The sequence below is a fragment of the Anarhichas minor genome, unplaced genomic scaffold (genome assembly GCF_050575085.1).
Source record: "Anarhichas minor isolate MPS153535 unplaced genomic scaffold, ASM5057508v1 ptg000073l, whole genome shotgun sequence".
NCBI lineage: Eukaryota > Metazoa > Chordata > Actinopteri > Perciformes > Anarhichadidae > Anarhichas > Anarhichas minor.
Genome location: NW_027466519.1, coordinates 9630459 through 9657410, shown reverse-complemented (window position 1 = coordinate 9657410; position 26952 = coordinate 9630459). Strand labels below are relative to the sequence as shown.

The window sequence follows — 26952 nt, the reverse complement described above, 5'->3', positions numbered from 1 at the left end:
TTCTGTTTCAGAGCCTATGATCAACATTGTCACACTGCTGTGAACCATGATATAAATCAGACAATTCCGTTTGTTCCATGGAGCAAAGTGGATGCCTGCCATCATCTCTGGTCTCCCTGAGGATCAGAGGCTTCAGCGGGCCTTGTAGCCACATGCTCCATGTACGTCAGGATTCCACTGCTTTTTGTTTTATCCATACTCCAACTCATTCAAGCATAAAACATTCGTGCTATATTTCAACTTTTTTTCTGAATGTTCAGTGTCCACGTCACCAGCAGAGCTGCTGTGTGGGTGCTACTTTATCTCCAGCTGGATTTTAGTGGGCCAGTCGGACTCAGAAGTCCCCCTTGTAGAGGTTAACAAACGTAACAGCAGCTTCACATGTAATATTCAGTAACACATTATTGCCTCCCAGAGAACGTCTTTGTCAATAAATTCCTATACAGATATAACTATTGTGATCTTCAGTGTACTAGTGGATCTGTACAGGAGCATGAGTGCTGCCAGACTCCCTCTACCACCACTGATGCTGATGCCCTGTGCAGGGGTTGGGCTTCTGGAGTCCCTCTGAAGGGTAGTAAACAGGTCCTTCCCCTAAAGTTGATGGGCTACATTTTGGAAAGACTTTTATAGTCGATGGTAAATGGACTGTACTTGTACAGCGCTTTTCTACTCTTCCAACCACTCAAAGCTCTTTAACACTACATGTCATCATTCACACCCAAGAATTGTGTCTTTAATCATAAAACATATTAGGTTCACAAAGGAGAGAACAAGAAATAATGAGGGACACAATTTCCATATATCTATATTTCTTAATTGACTCATTTTAAAGATGTGAGCAGATTTCATCTTCACTACTTACAAGTGACAAGTTCCATTTAAGTGCATTTATTTCATGTCTTGATTTGAAAGTGAATTGAAAAGTCATTTGAGGTTACAGAGTGGATAGATGTGAATGAACTTCCTGTCCAGCTGATGACCTCTGTGAGCTTCACTGGATGGATCACCATGACAACATTAAGACCCTAATAAATTAGTACATATTAGACCCAGTATTTTATACAGTTTCAATATATTTCAAAACTATACAATAATTGTATGTAGGACAGTCAGATAATGCAAATGAGGGGTCAGTTAAATCATTCCAGTGTAAAACAGATTAAACTGAATCGAGTTTGTTACATGAATCATCTGGTGCGAACACATACATACAGAATATGTACACCTCCACTAAAGGAAATGTGTATGAAACAACACAATAAGAGTAGAAACCATGTCAAATGGTTTTCAGAAAAACAAAACAAAAAAGAGAGAGTGAAAGGTAATAGCCAAGAGTAAAAAACAAAAAACTCAACTAGATGAAGCACTTTTTGGTGCAATTAATGTAATATTATAAAACGTGACCACACCGGGGATGACTGAAGCACAGACATCGTTCCGGTTTAGCCAACTCAGCTCACATTGTGGTGGACATGAAGGTACCCTTTGCATGTAAACATATTTGGCTTCAAGTAAGACTAGAGATGTGAGCTCCACACGTTTGTGCGGTCGTCTGTAAGGCTCTGGGTGAAGCTGGGCTGTAGTGAGGACTGAAGCTGCCTTGGTCTGAATTTGGGGGCTCCTAGCGTCAGCTACAATACCTGGGTGGAGCTAATCCCTTTCAGCTACATGCCTGAAGTCACTGTCCATGAGCTAGTACGTAAAAAAAACTCATCTATACAGACAGAAATCATTTTTCTTCCACAAAGGTAAACGTGCATGTCAGCAGTGCATGCTGTCATCTAAACTGTTTGAATTTCACATGGTCCGTTTACTTAGAGGAAGCTGTGTCGAGGTGTTTGAGGACTCCTCCTACTAGGTGGAGGCTTCCGGTTATGAGGATGTGGATCTCGGCCGCATCGCAGAGCGGAGCAGCTTTGGCCATGACGCTGGGTTTAACTGGCAAGTCTCTCTTGGCTGAGTCTGCCAGCACCGAATCCCTGCCCTGGGTGATCCACTGGAGGGCGCTGAGGATGCAGGGAAAGACCAGGGTGTCGGCCTTCTTTTCAGGGACCAGGCTGTCCTCAATGAGCAGCTGAGTACCTTTGGTATTGCCCATGCCGTTGTGGAGATGCCAGCTTCTCTCGTTGTCCAGGCAGCGAGTCAACATGTTCTCCACCGAGACGTTGAAGTTCTGCTGGTCTGAGAGGTGTGGGAGAGACAGGATGACTAAGGTCATAGTGTTTCTGGCTTTATTTGGAACACAAAAGCACTTCAATATTGTACATAGTTGAAACACAGTTTTACAGATAGGACTGGGACCATTTTCAAATCTCTCTTTAGCAATAGAGATCTAGAGCAATAGTTCAACATTTTGGGAAATGTGCTTATTGGCTTTCTTTATTCTTATTTCAAAATAGTTTCTTGCCGAACAATAGTCGGGTGCAGTGACTGCTGAAGTTTGTCATCACACTGAGGTTGCCAGTGTTGGTTCCATTGTGCCTGTAAGGAGACCAAAACCTGTGCTCACCGACGGCCGCCAAAGCTGGTTCTTCATCAGGAAATCCTTCCAACAGAATGGATTTAACAAACGAGATGCAGCATGTTAGCATGTTTGGATCTTTGGACACAGCCAGGCTAGCTGCTTCCAATCTTTATGCTTAACTTGGTCAACCCTGTCCTGACTCCAGCTCTGTAATTAGTGCACAGACCTGAGAGACATATCAATCTTCTCATCTCAGTCTCAGGAAATAAAGCAAACATGCATATTTCCCAAAATGCTCAACCCTTTAAATGAACCACTGGCTGTCCAGAAGTGGGAATCAATCTCAACACTATGCTATGGGAAAGTAGGAGTCATGACGAGTACATGTGATTTGTAGTTAATGGGCTAAACACAGATATGGTCCTAATCATTTCAGAGTTCAGTTTGTGTCAAGAGCCAGAAACAACCGGCTCCATGATCTCACCTGCATTGCAAGAAGCGATGGCTTCAGTGATGTTTGGGCAGAACACAGCAAAATCAAAATGACAAGGCTGAAAAGAAAAAAGGAAAGTAAAAGACATAAATGTCTGATGACTGTGTGCCAGTACTGACCATATGTAGCTTGCTTCAGTCAGGGTCCGGTTTTCATCTTCATATCAGGTTACACAGATTAGAACTAATGGTCCTGATTAAAACATCCATTGTTGGAGTTGACTCTGCAGAGCCTTTAAGCCCGGATGTATTAGACTTGTGCGTAGTAAAAAAGATCTGCTGTCTAATGGTCACATGATGTATGCACAGAGCAGGAAGAGCCAATCAGAAACAAGTATTTGCCATACATTCTTCATTCTTAAAAACAGTTACATTTTACTCATTCAGTAAAAACTGTAGAAATGATTTTTTTAATGTTCATTGTATTTGTGTGAAATCCTGGGGTGCATTATGGCCCTGGTTTGTATTCCTAGCTAAGAAACCAATGTATGCATGAAAGGTAGAAAATACAACTTTTATCCTTCAAATTATTGTTGAATAAAAACAACAGGGCGAGGCAGGTGTGTTCCTAACTGTGTGCTACTTCTCTGTGAAGTTGAAGCACCACCAGCTTCTCTCCCTTCAGCATTTTGAAGTTCATCGCCCGGTGACTGTGACCCTCTTGTCGTCCTGGCCCAGATGTGCAATCATAACCAGCGATTGATGCGTTAGGCCCTGCTGGTGCACGGTGTTAATACAGAAATAAAGCACCAGAAGGGGGCAGAGAATGCTCTGTCCCGTGGGAGAGATTTGTCTTCATGTTAAATTCATATAGGATGTATTAATGGAGGTTGGTTGTGGCCAAACTATGGTTTGGTGCTATGGGAGGGAGTGTTACGTGCCGTGTTGTTGTCTCTCTCTCGAACCCACCCCCCCAGTGTCCATTCAGGTGCCACCCTTGTTCCTGCCTAGCAGCTGCAGCGTGTGAGCGAACTCGGCTGGGCTCAATCGCCGATTAGTGCCATGGTGGTTAAGGTTCTGGGAGATCCAGAGAGACAACCATGTGGGCCAAGTAGCAGCGTACAGGCTGTGTGTGTGTGTTGGTTCCTCCGTTCAAGCCGTGTGTACTGTTGTTAGCCTGACCCATTAGAGTGTTTACTGTTGTGGTGTTAGTGTCGCTTTCTTTTTTTAAGAAAGTAGTTTTCAGTTGTTGCATTGTGAGAATCCTTTTTGTTTACTCATCCGTTGCCCAGGATTCTTTTTCCCTGGGTTTATTTATCACCGTTACTCCCCCCCATCCCTAGACCCTAATCAGGGAGAGAGACTTCCTTCCATTTGATGAGATATTAATGCTGTGAATATCTATTTTAGCACCTATAATAGCTGTTAAGACAATGGCCTCATTCCCTGTGTTGCTGAAAGCAGTTGTACTCACCACCAGTAGTTTCAGCAAGACTGCTGAGTCTCTCTCTCCTGTGGCATTGAACAGCAAAACTCTGGCCACAGGTCCACTACAACACAAACATGTCATGGCTTTACATCAGTACTGTTTAGCTGTTTGACAAAATGTCTGCTGCTCTAGTATCAGAAACAATTAGGTAGTCTGATTTCCACTTCTGGAAACATGGAGGATGAGCCAGCTGTGCTACAGCTTCATGTCATGATGTTTTAACATGTGGTCTTGTGAGCCACTCCACTAAACCAGTAGGCTTGGAGTGCTTCATTTCTGCAAGTAGTAACAGGTGTGTGACAGAGAGATGAAGCAGCCATCACCCGAGTGATATACAAATCACAATGCAATGCGTTACAGCAAGTATGTTATGAGCACCTCCTGTAATAACCGAGTGTGAAGAGACGCATCCTATCAGCAGTGACCAGTGCAGCTTCACATCAGGTTGCTGGGTAGATGCAGGTACACCGAGTGTCATGAGTGACCCTCACCTTGAGTTCCTTTCATGCTTGGCTGCAGTCTCTCTGAACCAGTGGACACAGGCCTGCATGCTGCGCATGGTGTGAGCTCCATCCAAGAAGTAGGTGACTGCTCCGTGTTTCAGAGTCTGGTTCCTTCCAGGCCACTCCGTGTCTGCCAGCCCTGAGACCAAACAGTCACTAATATCACAACTACCACTGAAGATTTTCACTGTGTATTTCAAACAGAAAGACACGCCATTTCTACATCTTGACGCCTAATCGGATAGTAGTTCTTCGAAAATCTCTTTCATTTCCAAGCAATGTTTGTATTATAACTGAAATATCCCAAATCAAATCAATATTGAATCAGACATCGAAGCGGGACCATGTGAACCATGTGGATGTTTTTCAAGTCAATGAATTATTATTGATTAAGGTTATTATTACCATTACTATACTTCTATATTATTATTACTTTCACAGCTGCTAATTTTGCAGAAAGAGTTATGTCGCAATTGATTAGAATTGTGACATGGTAGCTTAGTCAAAGGTGGAAAACGCAGCAAAGGAATGGCCTTGGTCCTGATCCAATTCTGCTCTACAGTGATTGGTTGTTCTGCAGGACTCACCTTTTATCATGATGGGGCTGAGCTTGAAGGAAGCAACCTGACGTCCCGCTGTGTTCTCAACACTGGTGGAGGGAAAGCTCTTATCTGTTGAGCCAGGACAGGGTGATGTGGAAACTGAGACAGCCTCAAGCCCTTTTCAGACATGGAATACACAACATTGCTGCTGGCTTGTATTCTTTCAGTCAGATGTAGGTGTTAGTTACACTCTATGACAGGACATTTACAGAAAAAGAAACGCATGATTAAATGTGGGTGTTTTTTAGCTTCACCTCACCAAGAGGGGGAAAATGAACTTTGGAGGCTGATCTGATTTGAGAAGAATCTCCTAAATACCTATAAATTGAGAGGTAGCTTCTCTTATGATGTGACATACAGACCACCCGTCCCACCTGGTAGACATCTCTTCTGCAGCCAAGTGTGACTCAGCTGGAGGGCTAGGGAGGCGTTGGACCGCTGGTGCTGTCCTGCCAGGCCCAGACGCAAAGGTCCACAATCTGCCTGGTAGTCCTCCAGCTCTGGACACACCCACAGAGGACACTACAACAACAGGTTAGACCGTATTACAGGAAACCGAGCAGCTGGAGCAGAGAAACTCTGCATCAGTGCGACTGGTCACTTACTCTCATCTCTTTGGCCCTGCTCCTGAGCATAACCATTGCATCTTCTGGCTGTTTGACTGTAAAGGCAGGAACCCCTTGCTGAAAACACATGCACATGATTAACAGCAAATGAGCTCACAGAGCAGCGGAGAAGTAGAACACTACTGAACAACAATGAGTTGTTTTATTCTTAAGAACGTCAATGTCTCCTCAGCAGGTCTGAATTCAAGTATGAAGACATCGTAACTCACGGTTTAGCTTTATTCTTGACCTTAAAATACCCCAGCTTAACTCAGGGTCCACTTACTAGCATTTCCCAGCACTTCCAAATACACGGTCTTCATCAGTGGATGGAGTTTGCTCAGTTTTCATGGAGTTGTTCAAAATCCTGGCTGCACCAAAATCAACTCACAAAACTAAATTGACAACATAACGAACTCCATCTGCTGATGAAGACTAAGATATAAGACTATGTTTTTGTCATATTACTCATCCAAGTGCAATCACAATGACACATTTCTGATGATTACTGATTACTGACCTTGAAGATGCCTCCTTTTTGCCAGGCGATCTTTTCAATGGTGTCTCCAAGAATCTGAGTGTGGTCTATACCCAGAGAGGAGATACCACACACCCACGGCCTCCTGTGGACACACAACCACAGAGGAGGAAGGACATTGGTCCAATTTTATTACATCACTGATAAAGTTGTAAACAAAACTTCATGGTGGGAGTAAATCAGTAACTACAGGTAGTGATAAATAGGGTTGGGATCAGATGCCCCACAATACCAGATTAGCACAATATGTAAGTCACAATACCATATTATTGCAATTTTAAACATATTGCAACACGTTAAAGTTACAAATAGTTCACTGCAGAGACGTTAAATTAATTGGCTTTGGTTCACTGACAAAAGCACTATTTACATGTCATACGAAAAAGGCAAATTCATTTTTAAATGCTTTACAAACAGGTGTTAAAAATCTACATTTGAGTAAATATTTTGCAGCCAAATCAAATAGTTTACAGATATTCAGCCTTTGTTTCTTTATAATGCATTTACTACTCGACTTGTTTCTTGACAGGGATTGTATAAAGGTGATAAAGTAGCCCATGAATGTGAGATACGAGTTCACTGATAATTACAATTCCTCCTCAGCATGGAGGAGGTTGTGGCTACTTGTCGGTTTAACTCGTTCTTCACAGTTCATTTTGTTTGTACACTCTCTGGCGTTTCAGAGAAGAATGCAACGAAAGGCACGCAGACCATATACGCCTCCGTTCATGCTCGGAGATACGCTACGAAGCCAAGCGCCAGTATAACGTATAGCGAGAGGAGCTTTCACTGCACACAAACAAGCAACAGTATCCTTCAATGTGACTTTAAGCAGTAACTGGCAAGCTCTTCAGTATCATCAGTATTACAGTCAGCCTCATCATTTTGTGCCAAGCACACTTTACTGTCAACTAACTGTCCTAAGAGTGTCTGCTGAACGCTGTGTGTTGACAACGGGCTGCATGTCTGACCTGTGCTGTTGCTGCTTTCTGGAGAATCGCTCAGAACAAGTCGACACTGAACACTGAGCTTCCTCTGGTCCTCAGCAACACACCTCACATGACATGTCGAGTCACACACTCAAGTCACGGCTCCTCACAAACCCAGAGACCAGAACAGTTTGGTAAATATAATCATATCACTCTGCACTTAAAGATCTGATGAGCGGCTCTCTAATATTATTCGTGAGACATATGTCACAATGTTTGACTTTCTTTTCTTTGTCTGTTCAGCCCTGGTGGCTATTACTGCTCACACCAACCACCCTGTAATTCTTCTTATTCAAACACAAAAGAAACACCTTTGTGAATAACTGAACAGCAGGCTGCCCTCTGCTGGCTGTTCTTTTGCACCTGTAACCACACCCAACACTGACATCACGGCATACCCAGCAGTAGGGATTCTCAACCTTCTCAGTCCTGGAGACCTGAAACGTTAAAGCTTCACCAATGTTTTCACCAATGCAGAGAGGACGCGGTTCTCAGTTTTGATGCACAGCCAAAGGGATGGGAGGAAGGTTGCCGAACTGAAAGCTCCTTTCAGGTGATCACGCACCAGCTTCCAGATGCTGTGACAAACTGGGGAAACAACGATTTCTTCTTGAAAATGTCACATCAGAGGCAGTTTCCCCTGTGGTGACAAGCTAAGTTCATTCATAGCACGGCAGAAATCTACTTGCCCCTATACAACTTGTAGCTACGGACATCATCAGCTACGGAGAAAAAGTGTTTCATCATTTTTTCATCCCTTGCTGGATTGGGCGAGGGATTTGCTAGATTTACTAGCCCGACCTGACATTTTACTTGCCCCGGGCAATTGGGCAATCCTTGTTGAGCCCTGCAGAGTGGCAGATACAGCAGACAGCTTTGAGTCTGGAATCTCTCAATCTGCTCTCGCAGGTCAAATGTGAGTTGGCAAGGACGATGCACATAAAAGATCCTTATGAAAGTCATCTTGGAAAATATGACAATAGCTTTATTGTCCATGTCTTATGAGTCAACTTTCCGTGCATATCAAGAGGAATACCTCAATCATTGACATCATCTTCTGTCATGTCATCATTTCTCCTGGCAACAGTGTTATCAGATGGAGATCTGGGAGACTTTACCGACTGCTGCTGCTGCTCTTAACTGTCAGCAGATGGTCGTAGGACTAATTGGAATGAAAGGCCTTTTGGTTTTACCCATGTGGTTTCCACAAGGAAAGATGCACGTAATGCTGCTACGTTCGATTTAGCTTTTAACACTTGCTTGTTCTTTTTTCGGTTTTCCAACTAGGGCTGGGTGTTTCGTTTGGCAGTGCTGTGATAGTTTTGATGGCTTCACCAATTCTTTTGAGAGCATAACCCACAAACAAATCCCTGCTCAAATTTAATGTAGAAGTTAATACATTTTTGGAAAGAAAGAAAGATAATTCTTTCCTGTAGCTGATGGGCTTTCCCTCTCACCCTGTGCATCACACTTCCATGCTGTCTTCATGTTTAAATTGAACAAGATATGAGGCTTACTATGCCCAATCGTCTAACAACATTTGCAGGGATAAAGCACTATGAAATTCTCTAAATATTTTACAAAACTTATTGTTTTAGTAAAAACACAGCACTGCACCCGTCCAGTGGTCAGTGGAGCTTTGGCCAAATAGTACAACATGGCTCCGGTCTGTTGGAGGGAGGAGGACTCACTGGGTAACCGGATGTAACCTGTAAACTGTTTGTCCTGGATCCTCAACATAGATAGAGGCATGTCTGCAAATGCTCAAAACAGCTGTGGCATCAGACTTTACCATCACTCACACTACATGTGCATTAGTAAACTATTCCCATGTAGTAAATATCTATAATTCTGTCCTCAAAAGTGAAAGTCTATTGAGAAAATATTTTGAAATGATACCTTACAATTGACCTCACTGTCAATATGGGACAGTAGCAGGGATTTATGGCTGATACGCACTTCAATAAAAAGACAAACTATAACAATAATATATAGTGTCAAAATCTAAAATGTTATCCTTTATATCACAATCAAAGTTTATCTTGTAAATAATTAAGGGGCTAAATTTGAAATTAAGAACCATGTGGATTAAACTATAACAAAACAACTGAAAAGTGGTAAAAAAAAGAAAAAAGAAGAAGAAGAAGAAACAGACACTGTGGAGCTCTCCAGCCCTTTGGTCCCTTGCTCCCTGAGTATTGGTCCTCTCTAGGGCGGTTGGTTGTGGTGCCATATTCTTTCCATTTTGTAATAATTAATGGAATGGTGCTCCTTCTAAGTATCACAGATCATGCGACACTTGATCGCAGGTGGACCTTATTTAACTAATTATGACTTCTAATTGGTAGCACCATTATCATTTTATTTAGGGACTTCATAACATGTGCACGTACAGTTTTGAATTTTTAAGAAAGTGACTATTTTGTGAAGGTCCATTACATGAAATCCAAATAAAAAAATCCATTCTAATTCCAGGTTGTAACGCAACAAAATATGGAAAACAGCAAGGGGGATAAATACTTGTGCAAAGCTGCGTCTCTTCTTCCTCTGTCCATAGAGCTCCATTAAAATACATCAATGAGCCTCACTGTTGCTCTGGTGACATGTTCCTTCATAACCATCAACACACACACTGTACTTTATTTAGACTCAGTCCCACATACACCGTCCTGCTGACTCAAATACTCACAAGAGCAACACATGTGGATTCATCCGCTGTTGAAAATAGTCCCCAACAAACTCTCTTTGCGTATCCTTTAACAGCAGCCTCAACTTTTGAACTAGAACTGGTTTTAGAACATGAATATACGCGTATGCCAGAACAGAGAGTAGAACCTGTCGATTTATTGAGCACTCATCCGGCTCTCAGTCAGAAAAGACATGTAGAGTAAATCCCTCCACTAAGGCAGGTTGTGTAGTAACACTGCTACCTGTAAGTGTTCTCAGCTCTCCTGTTGATCAAGCACCTTTTATTGAGATGCGACAGCATCCCTTTATTGGGTCCAAACCGTTAGAGATATTACAGCTGTTGTGTGTCTGTGTACATTACAGTCATACACAGTCAAAGTTAAAGCTTCATTCTCTAATAAATAACTATGTAAATATCAGTGCTCTTTTACAGACAGTCTCTGTTCAGAAGTGTCTGATCTGAAGTCTGTTCTGAAACTGTAGTCATTTAAGGACAAGTTAAGGACAGAAATAGATATATCAAATTCTAGTTCAGCAATATTTCCAGTTTGAAAGAACAAGTAAATAACAATCGCTTTATAAATATTGAGTCTTACCTTATAATGTTGGTGCAGTCATATGCACCACCAATCCCTACTTCAATTACAGCCAAATCAACCTGGACAAAGAAAAAAGTTATTTAGATTCCAAGGAAGTTAGTCATTGAAGTAAAAACATTTTGCCCTGCTAGTGGGCTTGAGGATGGGGACGTCAGTCCACTAGTCTGTCCATCAAACACAAGACATCTTAAAACTGTCAGAATGAACTTTCCATTGTGGACCATCTATAAACTTTCATGTTGCACACAAGCTCAAAGAAATAGCCAGAACAGCTCATCTCTGAAGACAAGTTAGTAGAAACTTAGCATATTCAAAACTAAAGGCTGGAACTTTGCCATTTATCACCAGGTTCACAAGTGTTTACCTTCGGTGCCAAATGATACGTCTATAACTTCTGTATGATTGAGCTGCCTGCTGATGAAGGCAGCAGAGGCCTGCTAGCATACCTTCTCCTGAAGAAACACATGGAAGGCCAAGATGGTGAGGAAACGGAAGTATGCAGGCATCGTCCCTCCATGCGCGTCCTGAAGAGGTCAAAGAGAGGGAACATTACAGACATTTAGCAGACGCCTTTATCCAAAGCAACTTACAATTCAGATTATATTCATACACCGTAGGCACAGCTACAGTAGCAATTTTGGGGTTAAGTGTCTTGCTCAAGGACACATCAACATGCGACTAGCCGGGGATCCAACCGCCGATCCTCTGATTGAAGGACGGCCCTGCTCTGCACTTAGCCACAGTCGCCTCTTACTTTTAATTACTGCTGACCTTGTTTGCAAAGTTTCTATGCAAACAACTACTTGATTTGATTTAATAATTAGTTTCAGCACTAACGGAGATCAAAAGATTATTGTTTCATGCCCTGACAACTGTCATTTATATTTTTAAATTCTTCTTTAAAAAGCGAAAAAAAATACATTTGTATCAAGTCCTGCAGCAGGATTGTTTCTCTGTCATCGCCAACTCCTTCAGTGGCCGTGGTGTCTCGAGGTAGGCCTTCATTGGCTACCTATCCATGTCTGATGAGACTTTAAATTGTGAATGGACACACCCTTGCCTAACTGTCTGATCTCCTTAAACCTTATACTTCAATCAGGACTCTTAACTCCCAGAATTCTGGGCTCCTGTCTGTGTCCAGGGTGAGAAAAAAAGACATATTTTCCCATCATACCCCCTTCTTATGTAATAACCTCCCTATGGACATCAGACAGTCACATTGAAAGCTTTTAACTCTGCCTGCTTTCCAGGACTGCCCAGTGCAATGCATTTGCACTTTAAGATTTCTGTATTTCCAGCAGTGCTTAGAAATTCATCTCAGCTGTCAGCATTCACACACATTTCCTGCAGGAAATGCATTTATAGTCTCTAAGTGCCATTTCTTCTCTACGGCACACAGGAAGTGTTTTGTTAAAAGAATGACCAAATTTGTCTAAAATATTTAAAGAATCAAACTGCATATTGACTTCTGGTAGTGTGACCAAAGTGTGCCGTCACATGATGGTCATGCTCATCCTGACATGAGGGGTTTCATTTACTATGGACTCAATTACAAGTGTGACACCGATTTAACCCAAGCAAATGAGTAGCCATCTGGAGGTCAGGTTTCCTTCCAGCTAGTCCATCTTCAGTTAAACAGACAGCACATACATTTAAAACGAGAAGGGACTGCGTTTTTAAACTGTACATCTCTGCCTTGTTATATAGCCTACCTTAGTTTCATCCAGTCGTCCATAAACATGCCAAAAGTATTTAGTGAAGAGCTCTTTTCCAATGGGCTGTCCGTTGATTCGGATCCTCTCTCTGACTTGTACCAGATGTGGGGAACTACAACCAAGAAAGAAAAATCAAAAGGAGTGTCTAGTCACTTTTGACTGACTGATAAGTAAATAAATACAATGGCAAGGTGCATCAATATGAATGTTAATCGTTGTATTTTCCTGATTTCACATGAATTTGTTTTATTACACTTGCAGCCCTATGTAACAGACCCATATTCATCTGAATCCAAACACAATAGGTCCTGTGGTATCTTTAGAACCGCTAATACAGATGAAGTCATACCTGACATACATATCCAATATGCTTATTCACAGTGTTACCTGTAAAATCCTGTGCGGAAGCCATAACTTCTTAAAATCTGCTCAGTGAACGCACATGTTGACCCCTGAAAGATAAACGCAAACACTCAGAGGCCACCCTCATATAGCTGTCACAACAGTGTACATGAGTGTCAGAGCTTACTTAATGTGAACTTAGGAATGATCTAGGATCTAAATGTAGACAAACAATGTAAATACTTGTGTATGCGACTTGTCTGGTCAAAGCATTACTCACTGTGCCGTCGAAATGCTACATATGAAACACTCCAGCAGGCTGGGTGTCTGCTCAGCTCACCTTGCCCTTTGTTCCCGTCACATGAATGATATTGAGATGCTCTAGCTCCTCCACCTTTAAAACAGGCACAAAAACATCAGATAAGACAGATGGAAGTAAATACTCTATCACACATTCTTTGTAATCCTTGAAGTGGTCAATGTTCCTTGAGTAGTGTTTGAGCTGATAGAAGTGACTCACTGTGAGGCCGGCTCGTTCCAGGAAGCCTCTCATGGCCAGGAGCTGCAGCTGAGGGTGGCTCCGCTCTCTCCGTACCTGCTCCAGAGCACTGGCATTGGTCTGTAGTGTGTTCAAAGTGCAAATGGCGTCCTGCAGCGAAAGCAAAGAGTAAAATCTTTAGAACCACAGCACAAGACCGCAGCTTGGACGCACTGTCACAGCCTTCGACGTATTGCTGAGAGTAAAACATGGTGCCTGGCTGGTACCTGGTCCCAGCCAAGAAACAGGGTGGTACGTAACCCCCGATAAAACAGTGACCTGGGACACTTTGGTTTTAGAACGGATTAAACAAACGGGGTGATTAGTGAGCTTTAAAAAAGGTGTTGGTAGGTGTACACATGCAAAGAATTTGACTCCAGTTTTTCATTGTCTCACAATGTCCTCCTTACACAGATATAGACATACAGCTGAAACAAGCTAACGGGCATTTAACTGCTATCTATAGCTATAAAGATGTGTGTGTGTGCGTGTCTAAATATATACACATATATATATATACACATATATATACACACACACGCAATACACATATATATGAAACAACTTGTAAACAGTAGTGCAATGATTAACGCAACAGGTTGCTTTGTACATGATGTTACAAGATAAATGTGTCTTTCTTGTGACTGTGTTAACACTTTCATGTTTATTTAACTCTTGAGTAGTTTCAGATATGTTAAGTTCAAACAAAACACAACTAACATAATAAAATGTATTAAAAAATAAAAAAGTTTACACATGATGTGAAAGTGGCCCAAGTCAAACTCTATATGGCATCAGAGATTTGGAGCACGTGTCAGCACTCTGGTTCAACGTTGACGTTTGACGCCAGTGAGTGTGGCACTTCCACACAGTAACGTTACAGCTGCCAGTGTTCTGCCCACACTGGAACGTTTCATAGTACAGTCCCTCAGTAACCAGCAGCCCACCAGCCAAACGGATGTAACGTTAGTCTCAGATAGGCAGCAATGTTTCTATCCATGTCACAACCGTGCAGTCACTCGAGTTCTACCACAAACTTCTCAAACTACCGCTGGTGGCTAGCTCGCTAGCAGCCGGTGCAAAGATAGGTCAAAGGGCGTACCTGGTACTCCATGCCTGGTATCTGCGGTGCCGTCTTGGTGCTGTAGTACCTGTGTGAAAGGCCCGCCAAACTACACGCCCAGCCCTGCTTTCGGAGCCGCGCGGCAAACACGAAGACCCGCTGCCACACGCTCGACATGCACACCATCATGGTGCGTCGAGCTGTTACAGGAAGTTGCAGCCAAATATGGCAGGTTCCTTTCCGACACGCACACGCACACACACACACACACACACACACAATGACGTCACGACACGCCCCCATCATTTTACAAACCAGTTTTTACAAAAAAAAGATGATCAAATGGGTCAAATTTGTATTTAGTATTTGTATTTAATTAGGCCCTTGAAAAGCGGTGTACCTTATTTGTATTTTGGTGTGTGATAAGTCCACGTGGACTGGGAACCTGTATGTGCATGACACAATAACTAACTAACTAAGTAACTAACTAATCTTCTATATTGCCTAACTATTGAATATCATACAAAACATTTTATAAATGGAATGTACATAGCCAACGTTAACATTTATTTTTGCTGAGCAAGTATATTTGGGAAAACTGTCAGGTCATTATGAAATAAAATGGAAGTTTAACTTGCATTGAATAATGATGCATGTGGATGCTTGCTTTACATGTATGCTTGTTATATTTACAGCCACAGTAATATCCACCAAAGACATAAACAAACAACCAAAAACAAACGAACACGATCTGCCTACCTTTTGATTGGTGGGACGAACGTTTGCCCACACTGTCACATGACACAATTATTTTCTATTAAGTAGTGCCACGGCAAATATGTATATTTTGCAGGCGGTAGTACTCTTCCGGGTCGCCAGGTGTCGCTCTCTCAGTTCACGCCACTAAAGTCGTCCCATGTTGCTGCCTTCAAGTACCGTCACTGCCCTGATGATAAGTTTACAAAGAAATTGGACTAGAAATAATACTTTCATTATTTTATCTCTTATTGAATTACATTCTGTCTACACAATACGAGTGGGGTGTTTGTATTTCTATATCTGTATTTTTAGTATTATGTATAAATTAAAGAAACAGTTCATTACACTGCTGAAGTCTAGGAGCCTGAGTTTCACTTGAACGCAGCATACACAGCAGGGTCGCAGACTAGCAGGGATGCAGCGAGACAAGACAAGCAACGCCGGCGGGGCTGAAAAGTAAGAATATAGCGATTTACATTGTCACTTTTAAAACATTTTTGTTTTAAACAATGTAATTACAGTGGGCCGTGTTCTATGCTGCTTGTGTTCTAACAATAATGCTCCATTACTTAATGAAATGTCTCTTCAGGCCCGACCGGGAGGCCGCCATAATGTCGAAATACTACGATGGAGTTGAATTTCCTTTCTGTGACGAGTTCTCCAAATACGAAAAAATGGCAAAAATAGGACAAGGAACCTTTGGGTGAGTCTCACAAAAATATATATTTCCTGTCTGTGTGTGTGTGACTAACGCATAGGCTATAAGAAGGACTCACGTTAGCTGTGCTTAGCTAACTTGTTAGAGGACAAGTAGCGTTCAGGTAGTTGGGCCCAAACATGAACAATTCTGTTTCTCTCCGTGTGGGCAGCTGTTCAAAAATCATTTTTAGGACGGATATCTGTTATATGTTCAAGAGACTTTGAAAATGTAGCTTACAAAGTCAAAGAACCTAGCCTGATGGATTGTATAGTAGCTAATAGAGGGACGTTGTAGTCTGTCACCTTAAAAGAAACACTTGCCTACAATTGTAAGTGAATATTTAGGTATTTACTCGTATATGAAAGATCCAAGTGAAATGACTGTTGGCATTATATGTTAAACATATTATCCTAATGTGGTTTATAGTTACAACTTGGTTTTCTTTCTCTCTTCTTCAAAATCAAGTTTGAAAGCAAAGTAAAAGTATTTGATTAGTTCTGTTGTACCATTCTCTTCACAGGGAGGTGTTCAAAGCAAAGCACAGACAGACTGGGAAGAAGGTCGCACTGAAGAAAGTGTTGATGGAAAATGAGAAAGAAGGGGTAATATACCACTCAGTATAATGATGTCCATTGTTGATGTGGAGTCAGCATAAGTGTTTTTCCATATGACCAAAATGCTCTTTCTGGTTATGTTCACTGTGAGTTAAGCTCTTGCGTGGTGAATGAAAAATACCGTAATCAGTGGAGCTCTAATACTACAATTCACCATGGCAACGGGTAAATGAAAGGCAGAGCCTCAGTTTATGGGAGTATTTTTCCTTGTTTTAATGGAATATGAAAAAAGAAGAAACCTTAGGGAGAGCAACAGAGGAGGATCCTCTATCAGGATGCAGTGTGATAGATGTCATGTGTACAGAATGAACAACACAACAGTTACAACACAGTCAATGCATATGGCATCAATGATTCATATAATGAGTAGTAATAATAGCAGTAGTAGCACCAATAATAGTCTCGAATAACTCGATTCTGTTTGTTGCTAAGCAACAATCAGAAGGCAGGTAGGAGTTGTCTCGCATGCAATGGCAATGAAATCATGCCGCAGACAGTTAAGATAGCTTATTCAGATTCTATCACATTTCTACACCGTAGGCACAGCTATGGGAGCAATTTTGGGGTTAAGTGTCTTGCTCAAGGACACATCGACATGCGACTCGCAGAGCCGGGGATTGAACCACTGACCCTCTGATTGAAGGACAGCTCTGCTTAGCCACAGTCGCCCCTGACTTGTTACAACACTGATAGGGTGCAGCTTTGGTTCCACCTGCTCGTCGTGGTGCTCGTAGTGGTATAGTAGAGCGTAGCCCGGAGCATGTTTCTTATAGGCACTTATGTTTTGATATGTTGTTTTTTCAGATTATGAATGCTTTTATTGCTACTATTCTAGTGCTTATTGTTTTTTTTGAATGAATTTGTAGGATGTCTTTAGTTTTGTCGCTTATGGTTTTAGGGATTCTGTGCATGTTCTGTGTGATTGTCTTTATGTTATGTACTGTGTTTTGAAATTGGAAATGTAGCAAAAGGACATGGGGAAAAATGTTAAACTCGACCAGCAAAAGTCCCCAAACACAAGTCTGACTGACCTGGCCGTTAACCGTGTCTTTTAAACTCCCTGGCGTTCACTTTTTTGAGTGTGGATTGAACGCTGCTGTGCTCATAGTGCTGCTTGTCTTTGCTCAGAAAACTAAGTATTGACAACATGCTGAATTCATATCAGTGCATCAGTGTTTCTTCAGTCATTATACGAGTTTTCTCTGACTGCTTTGTTTCAGTTCCCAATCACAGCTCTCAGAGAGATCAAGATCCTGCAGTTGCTCAAACATGAGAATGTGGTCAACCTGATTGAGATCTGCCGAACCAAAGGTTGGTGTCAAAACTCTCCAGTCTATAAATTAATCAATTTCTGTCCTCATTTAGGTTTGTGTGCTTGTATTTTTAGGCTACTCGTTTGCCATACCTAAATATGTCTTTCTCTAACGGCGGGAGCAGCAAGCCTATGTTGCATAAAATGAGTTTGTTGGTTGTTTTTCATTATTTTTTCCCTGTCGTTGTTCTTAAAGCTACTCAGTTCAACAGATACAAAGGCAGCATCTACCTGGTGTTTGACTTCTGTGAGCATGACCTGGCCGGGCTGTTGAGCAATGCCAATGTAAAGTTCACCCTTGCCGAGATCAAGAAGGTCATGCAGATGCTGCTCAATGGATTGTACTACATCCACAGAAACAAGGTGAGGCATTGATGAAGATGAACACCCCCTGGTTCTTTTGACAGATTTGGGATCTGAAACCGAAATGTATGTTAAACACCTTGGCAGGTCTCTGGTGATGAGGAAGGCTCACACTGAACTGATCCCACTGGTGCAGAAGAACACTCGTCTGTGGCAATATACTGTAGTTCAATTTACACTGATACCATATAATTTACCTAATATCCGTAATAAATAAAACACTTTTTGCGATATCAAACATTGCGATTTATAACTTTTTTTTTTTTAGCTACAAATAAAACAGTTTGACAACATCTGTTTTATCTACTCGGCTCATCTCACTTCAGTCATTTTCACTGCAGCAAAATGTTTTCGTCAGTGAAGCAGACAGGCGGACCAACACTGTCATACAAACATGTCACTGATGTTGGATCATGCACCTGACAAACAGAACTGTTTGTATTACAGTCTACAGCAGGGGTCACTAATAGGCGGACCGCGGTCCAGATCTGGACCCAGAACCTAAAACCGATTTTTATTTTGATGGAGAGCTTCTATTTTAACCGGCGCATCTTTTTCAGCCTTTACGGCACTTGTTCAGCGGTGCAGGAAACACACCGACCAATCGATTCAAATCAAATCACATCACGTGATGCAGCTCAGCCAATCAAATATGAGTATTCTGACAAGTTTCCTGACTCGAGTGAGTGATTTACACACCGTGACACACGGGGGAGAGACGAGGAAAGAGAAGGAAGAGCAGGAGAATAATACGTGAGTCAGAGAAGTTATTTCACATGACGTTCTCCAAAGAGAGAAAAGTGGTCAGAGAGACCAGAGTCTTTAACCAAGAATGAACAGACTCTTATAGGTTAATTCTTTCCACAGACAGTTTATAACCAGTGTGTCTCACATGTTCAGAGACCGTGACGATTATTAAAAGCGGTAATATGAAGCGTCACTACCAGACAAAGCACAACTCTTTTGAGCAAACGTACCCACTCACATCTGAATGAAGACACAGAAAATAAACCTAAGAGCCCAATATGATCAGAATCCTGACACAGTAATTCACTGTCCAACAATGATGATGTTACCAGAGAGAATAGAGCTGAAAGTGGTTTAATAACTACAGAGAAAGTCCCTGAACACTGATTTATCTTGTTAGAAGATGAGAAAAATATAAATATTGACATCACTTCACACCTGAATGAAGTGAATTTAAAGCTGCAGGACAATTCGGTGAAATAAATTTTTCTAAAATGAATTACTTTATTTTAAGATGCTAAAAAAATTTAAAAAGCTTTCTGTTATGTCAGTTATTCTTTAATCCAGCCATTATTTTACTTGAAATGAGAAGAACATTTATATATTTCTATGTATTATTTGTAATCCATCCAGTTAAATTTGAAAACTGAGAATAATAATTGTTAAAATATAATTGATATGTACTTTCTTTGATTTGACAGGTGTTGACTACACAGACGTTACTACTACTAGGCTTCTTGTGTATATGTATCTGTCTATCTATAGTAGTGCTGGACAACGATTACAATTTTTAATCGCATGATTTTTTGCGATTGCATTGTTATGTGCAACATTCAATAATGAATTCAAAAGTAGTGTATTGCGCACTTTTATTTTAAAAGTACTGCTATATGAACAAAAGTGCACTTTAAAACCCTTGTGTTGTCTTGGGGGCCAAAAATGACCCACCACTATGTTTAACAGCATAGGAAACTCCCTTAATGGTCTTTTTTCAACTTGAAATTCAATAACTTTTCCTAGAATGACCCCAACATGAGAAAAAGTTAAACATTACCTTTGTTCATATTTCCATAAAAGCTGTACACCAACAGGGTACGAATCTTGTCTTAGGGGTCATTTTTGACCCGGCAGTTATAAAATAATTTTCATACTACAGAAACCATAAAAAAACACACCACCACAACAACACACACACACAAGAAATTGAGATTACGTGTGCTACTGATTGAACTCTCTCGCGAATATGCAGCATGTCCCCTCCACGACCCCACACCTGGCTGAAGTTCACAGACAAAATATAAACATTTCTTGAAAGCATTGTTTACTAATGGGGAATGCAGTCAGCGGCTATAAGGGTGCTGCAGATGACAGTACCCCCAGACAACTGGAAATAATGGCTGAGATTGACCTGCGTGCCTACATCGGGCTGCTAATCTTAGCAGGTGTGTATAGGTCCCGAGGCGAGGCTGCACCTAGTCTTTGGGATGCAGAGAGTGGAAGGGCGATTTTCCGTGCAATGATGTCACTGAAAGTCTTTCATACTTTCTCAAAAACAATACGATTTGATAATCTTGAGTCAAGACCTGCAAGGCGTGTGACAGACAAATTTGCGGCCATAAGAGAGGTCTGGGAGAAGTGGATTCCAGATTAAACAGTCTTTCTGCACTGTGAAGAGGAAAAACTTAGATATTCACAAAGTTTGTGATGAATGACAGGTTGTTTCTTAATGCAAAATAGATTTGAAGTTTAAAATGCAATCAAGCTGTTTTATTTTAGGGATTTAGTGAAGGCGGGTCATTTTTGACCCTTAGGACTTGTCCTTTTTGGTGTATACAGAAAGTTAAGACAACACATGGGTTAAACAAATAAGGTGCTTTTTAACAGCAGTATTCCCTTTACACAGTAGCAGTTATAATACAGTTATAATGATTCTGATTATAGATATTCAGCCGGTGTTCACAACTTTATCTTCATGTGTGTAAGAGATGCAATTTGAAATCTGAAACCTATCTTCGTCATGTTTTTTCCTTTTTTTTATGTTTGTTAAATTCTCAGTAGCGATAACTAAATGATATGCTTATTATACATATTCCAAAAAAAACACTTTAAAAACTCTAAAAAATTATTTAAATGAATCATTTCTTTTTTGGTATTTTGGTCAGACACGTATGCAATGCTGATTACCGTAATATGTGTGGTATTTGTTATAAATGTACGTTGGTACATAGAGGGTGATAAGAAGCTGTACATGGAGGGACTTAGGACCCAGGGGAATGTAGGTGAAGGAAACAGGAAGAGACGCCACACAAACAGCTGTTCACCGCTTGCTGCCTGCTGACAGGTGACAAGAGGCTGTACATGGAGGGATTTAGGACCCATGCTGCAGGAGACTGTTGCGATTTCTTAAAAAAAAACGTGATTAGACCGTAGGATTTAGTTGTTAGTAGGTGTTGTTTAGGTTTATTTATTTAGTTATTTATATGTATATTTTATATTATTTTATTAGCAGAGCAGTGATGAAACTTTTGCCCTGAAACTGCACATTCCGGTACGGTGGCGGTATGCACCTATTCAAGTTGGTTGCGATCCGCCAATCAAATTTAAAGAAGAAGACTTAGGACCCAGGAGAGTGTAGGTGAAGGAAACAGGAAGAGACGGAAGAGATGCCACACAAACAGCTGTTCACCGCTCGATGCCGGCCGACCGGCCGGTTCTGGTGTTAAAAATGTCCGCTTAATAATTAAAAAAAAGAAACTGCGTTAACGCACGATAGAATAATTGTCGGCGTTAATTAATTAATGCGTTAACACGATCATAACGCATTAACTTGCCCAGCTAAATAGATAACGCAAGTTAGATATTATTGTAATGTTCCGGACCTTTGCACGAGGAGATTTTCTCAATCTGGACCTTTTGGAATTTTAATTGAATACCCCTGGTCTACAGAGTCCAACACTGCTGACTTTAGCCCAGACCGCCCCAGGAACAACTCGGTACCCTCTAGTGGACTGAAAAAGCTACTGTCACCAAAAGGTTTCATTTGTATTTTACATTAGTGATGCCAAGTTGTGAAATTTAGATACCCCGATTATTGTCGGAGGGAATTTCACAGGATTCAATGAAATAAAATGATTGCTACCAAATATTTCCTTTTACTTTGTTTAAATCATCTATAGTGTTAATAGTGCATTCAGTGGCGGGCCGTGCATTTTATACCTGGGCTGTCCTGCAGCTGAAATACCACCTAATAACCTCATGATGGCACCACAGCTATTCGTTTCTAGGGTTGTAACTATACACGTATTCGCATTAAACCGTTCGGTACGAGGCTTACAAACCGAACAATACGTTTGAATAATGCTAGTGCATTAGGAAATTGCAGAAGCCGAAATTGGGGGAACTATAATGTTTTCTGCGCTCAGGTAGGACAGTGGTTCACAAATGGTCTGGCTGCGTGACCCACCATTACCCCTTAATGACAAGCAGCGACCCAGTCTTCTATTTTGGAAACCATCTTATGATTTTACTTTCACAATGAACCTAATTATCGTCCTGCTCTGCTAAGTCTTTCCTTGCCTCAGCCCCGTGTGTCACGGTGTGTGTACGTCTCACTCGAGTCAGGAAACTTGTCAGAATGCCCATATTTGATTGGCTGAGCTGCATCACATGATGTGATTCACAATGCATTAGTCGGTGTTTTTCCTGCACCGCTGAACAATGCTGGAATAATTGCGCTGCATAAAAAATATCTTCCACAATAAATGCACAAGATTTTTATTTTTTTTTTTGTCAGGAAAAGGTCTGTGACCCACCAGTTGAGAATCACTGAGTAGGAGACAATGGTCTGTGTGACCTCTGAACCGGAACAAAAGAAACCACAACAAAAAACAGCTGGGGCTCCGCAAGTGTTCTGGGAGGCTACGCTAACTAGCTTAACGGGAAAACAACAGCAACAACACGCATTCTGCTACACACTCAAGGGCCATTCAGATATTAGATGTAAAAAACAAATGCAGTTGACTTACCAAACTCCATCCTTTCTTTGTTGACAGAGTTTCATCCCAGTTAAATCCCAACTCACAGATCTGTTTCTCCTCCTAGGTAAAAAAGATAATAATCTACACCAAGCAAAATGCAAAAAATGTCGTCATTTCTTCCATATCTTTCAATTTGAACTCTCACTACTCCGACTAAGCCTCTGCTGTTAAGTTTTGTTTCACGTTAGTCACGTGCTCGCCCACTGACCAATCACAGCACACACTGCACCTCACTGCAGAGCTGCACATGGAAACTGAGCTGCACTAATGCTGACGTAGCTATAGGCCGGCTAGCAGGCTCTGGCAAGTCAAAGAATACGCCCAACGTGTCAAACTAAAGATCTGATTGGTTGAACACTATGACGATCAACAATATCGTCCCCATTCACTTAAACTGCACATGGATTCACGTGTGAGTCTGCAGGCCTCGGGCCTCTCTTCTTACCTAGAGACACAGAGGTGAGATCTGATTGGATAAAAGCTCTACTTAAACCAAGCTGCACTGGAAGCAGAGCAACTGAGGAAGACAGTAGCTGTGCAATGAGAAAATAAGATAATGGGGAAAATATTTTTATAAATTATAATGCATGTAGTGTATCTAAGAAAAATTATTAAATTATAAAATAGATATAACTTTGTGATTCTGTTTAGGCCAGCAGAGAAGGCCTTGCAGGCCCTGACGGCCCACCACTGAGTGCATTGAGATACACAATTCAAATGGTTAGGAAATAAAAGATTGTATTTTCATTGGATAAAAGATCTTATTAGGCATTTTAAATATGTATTATAAGCTTCTTAGAGCTAGTGTTAGGAAGTTAAGCAGCTCATAATTCATCTCTAATATCTATTTATGTTGTTGTGAAAACATCTCCTTCAAATGTAATCTTGTAAAATGTAGCTTTGGTGAGAAAAGTCCAGATGTTTGAACACATCATGATGGCGTTATAATGTACTTTCGTCCATAGACTCACAGCAACTGGAATTCAGACGAGAAAATCCCATGGATGAGAGCCAGAAACAGGGTCTGAGAGGATTCTGGCTCTCAAAATGATGCCAAACTGCTGTATTTGGATGTAATGAACACCATTAGTGATAAAACAAGTTAAATATATAGTTATATAATATATAAAATTACAATGGAACATGTGACAATTCTGCTTGACCCTGCCTAACCTCTCGGTACTAAAACCTCTCTAACTTTGTCCTGCTTCACTTTATCAAAGCCAAATTTAGGGACGCCTGACATGTTGTGCTATGATTTGGGAGAGTTTTAAGGCTTTCAGCTACATTATTTCAAAGAAATAATATCTATAAAAGTGCTTTTCTTTCAGGCAAACCTGAAAGTTTTCAATTTGAGCTGTGTGCCATCTTCATTTGCTCTTAACATATACACAATATTTACACATCTGAACAAATCTCACAAGTGTTATCTGTATTATAACATCAAAATGATTCAAATAGACCTTGTAGTTACAGAATTACAGTCAGTATGGGTATGCCATTTTCGAGCAAAGGCCTAAAAATAGGCTCAGAGTAGAAAAGGTTTAAACCCAGGAAATACCACCTCATTTGTCATTTATTACTCTCACTGTTTCGATACCTTGTGGTCTTCATCATTATTTTACCGTCTCTTGGATCAGATCCTTCACAGAGATATGAAGGCAGCCAACGTGCTCATCACCAGAGATGGTGTCCTGAAGCTGGCGGACTTTGGTTTAGCTCGAGCCTTCAGCCTGGCTAAAAACAGCCAGGGGAACCGCTACACCAACCGCGTGGTCACACTCTGGTACAGACCTCCAGAGCTGCTACTGGGTAAGAGACCACCATAACTCCAAACGACACACACAGGCAGAAATGTGCTCATTTCTCTCCTTCATCTTATTGCTATCCATGGATGGATGCAGTTCAATTCACTGATTTGTGTTGGTTGGTCCTGCAGCAGCACCCAATCACACGGCTGCAGCTATTCATAGTGCTACTGTGTCAATTCATTTATTCTAACTCGATCATTGTCATCAAACATCAGAAAGGCATTCAGCAATGAATTCCAGCACGCATTGATGCTGAGTTTACAAGGTGCATCACAAATTCATTGAAATAAATAAATAAAGCACTTTTTTTCTATATTGTAATTATTTTTTTTCTGATAGGTGAGCGAGACTACGGCCCCCCCATCGACCTGTGGGGAGCAGGCTGCATTATGGCCGAAATGTGGACCAGAAGTCCCATAATGCAAGGCAACACTGAGCAGCATCAACTCACTCTCATCAGCCAGCTCTGTGGTTCCATCACTGCTGAGGTAAGATCAGTTTAGACTGAAGTTGCATTATTTGGTGACGTGCTTGTCTTCTCTGTCAACTGCATCATGAATCATTTTGGCTTTCCATCAGGTGTGGCCTGGCGTGGATAAGAAGTATGAGCTTTACCAGAAAATGGAGCTGCCCAAAGGCCAAAAGAGGAAAGTAAAGGATCGTCTCAAAGCTTATGTCAAAGACCCGTACGCCCTGGATCTGATCGATAAACTCCTGGTCCTGGACCCGGCACAACGCATAGACAGTGACGACGCACTCAACCACGACTTCTTCTGGTCCGACCCCATGCCCTCAGACCTGAAGAACATGCTCTCCACCCACAACACCTCCATGTTTGAATATCTGGCCCCACCCAGACGGAGAGGCCACATGCCACAGCAGCAGCCCAATCAGAACAGAAACCCAGCCACCACCAGTCAGACTGAGTTTGATCGAGTGTTTTAGTGGTTGAAGAAACTTATGGACGGTACTTCTCACAATTGACAACTTTATTTCCTAACCAGCAGAATATTGAGGAAGCCACACATTCCTTTTTTGGTTGGGGTTTGGAGCTCTACTGCTCTGTGTGTGTATATGGCAGAGGATGCAGGTTGTTTGGATTGACCAGGAACAGGACTTTAATATTCGATTCATGCAGAGCCCTATGCAAGCCATGTTATTATGTTCCAACTTTGTGCTTTCTCTCCAGGTAGTAATGAAGAGACTGATGTTCAACTCTGTAGACATGGCTTGGCTGTGTGCTTGGTGGCCTTGATTAGACGAGGCCCAGATACCTTTTCATTGTGATTACTTGAGGAGAGATTCTGGTGGGTTTTTCCTTTTTTTTTTATTTACATTTTCACACATGATTATTGTTTTGTTTAAAAAAATAGCTGTCTCTTTAAAGGCTGTGCAGTATTTGAGGTTTTTATTTAAACCATTTTACACAAATAATTCACAAATGACCAAATGTTACATACCCAAAATAAAATATTATTACTCAACTTGACTAAGATTTTCTGTGATCATGGTATTTCCTGAGGTTTACACTCAAACACATTACATTACATTACAGTCAGTTAGCAGACGCTTTTCTCCAAAGCGACTTACAGTAAGTGTATTCAACATCAAGAGAACTGCTAGTCACCAGAAGTCATAAGTGCGTCTCCTTTTTTTTAAACGAGCATCTAAGAGCATGAACCAGAAGTACAGTGAAGAAACAAACTAATACAATAAGTGCAGCAAACTAGTATGAATACAATAAGTGCTAAGTGGAAGGCTCATGGTAGTACTTCAGAACACCGAAAATGTACCTTTATGTGAGCTGGTGTTTCTGTATATTTGTTTCACAGAAACATGAAGTGTAACAAAAATCTGGGATTTGAATGCTCTGTTTAAAAACGCAAGAGAGCTAGAGCAACAATACTCACAAGAGCTTGTTCCTCCTGTCCTGGTGACTGTGGCAGACTCAGGCTGTCGGATGGGCACGGGTGGAAAAACTCAAATAACAAACACACACACACATTGATGTGTGTTGGTGGTTGAGCTGCCATGCAAGG

At 41.3% G+C, this 26952-nt stretch overlaps 2 protein-coding genes across 4 annotated transcripts; one reads left to right on the top strand and one right to left on the bottom strand.

Annotated features, from left to right (window-relative positions):
• Positions 1–706: 706 nt before the first annotated feature.
• Positions 707–15397, bottom strand: fpgs (folylpolyglutamate synthase). 3 transcript variants are annotated; one of them, XM_076079547.1, is made up of 16 exons: positions 15330–15397; positions 14610–14806; positions 13490–13618; positions 13310–13363; positions 13015–13079; positions 12625–12739; positions 11359–11436; positions 10910–10971; positions 6619–6721; positions 6099–6176; positions 5868–6015; positions 5479–5610; positions 4880–5030; positions 4374–4449; positions 2952–3018; positions 707–2184 (listed from the first exon to the last, which is right to left on the bottom strand). In XM_076079547.1, exons 2-16 carry the CDS (start codon positions 14757–14759, stop codon positions 1814–1816), a joined length of 1779 nt encoding a protein of 592 aa, XP_075935662.1. In that variant the 5' UTR covers positions 14760–14806; positions 15330–15397; the 3' UTR covers positions 707–1813. The 3 variants fall into 3 exon arrangements, with proteins under 3 accessions (XP_075935662.1, XP_075935663.1, XP_075935664.1); XM_076079548.1 differs by having other exon boundaries at positions 5479–5562; XM_076079549.1 differs by lacking the exon at positions 707–2184 and adding an exon at positions 2212–2548.
• A 236-nt stretch (positions 15398–15633) lies between these two features.
• On the top strand, positions 15634–26402 carry cdk9 (cyclin-dependent kinase 9 (CDC2-related kinase)). Its single transcript, XM_076079550.1, has 8 exons — positions 15634–15785; positions 15919–16032; positions 16550–16631; positions 17864–17954; positions 18152–18318; positions 24743–24914; positions 25253–25401; positions 25493–26402. The coding sequence occupies exons 1-8, from the start codon at positions 15745–15747 to the stop codon at positions 25856–25858; spliced, it is 1182 nt and encodes a 393-aa protein (XP_075935665.1). The 5' UTR covers positions 15634–15744; the 3' UTR covers positions 25859–26402.
• The last annotated feature ends 550 nt before the right edge of the window (positions 26403–26952 follow it).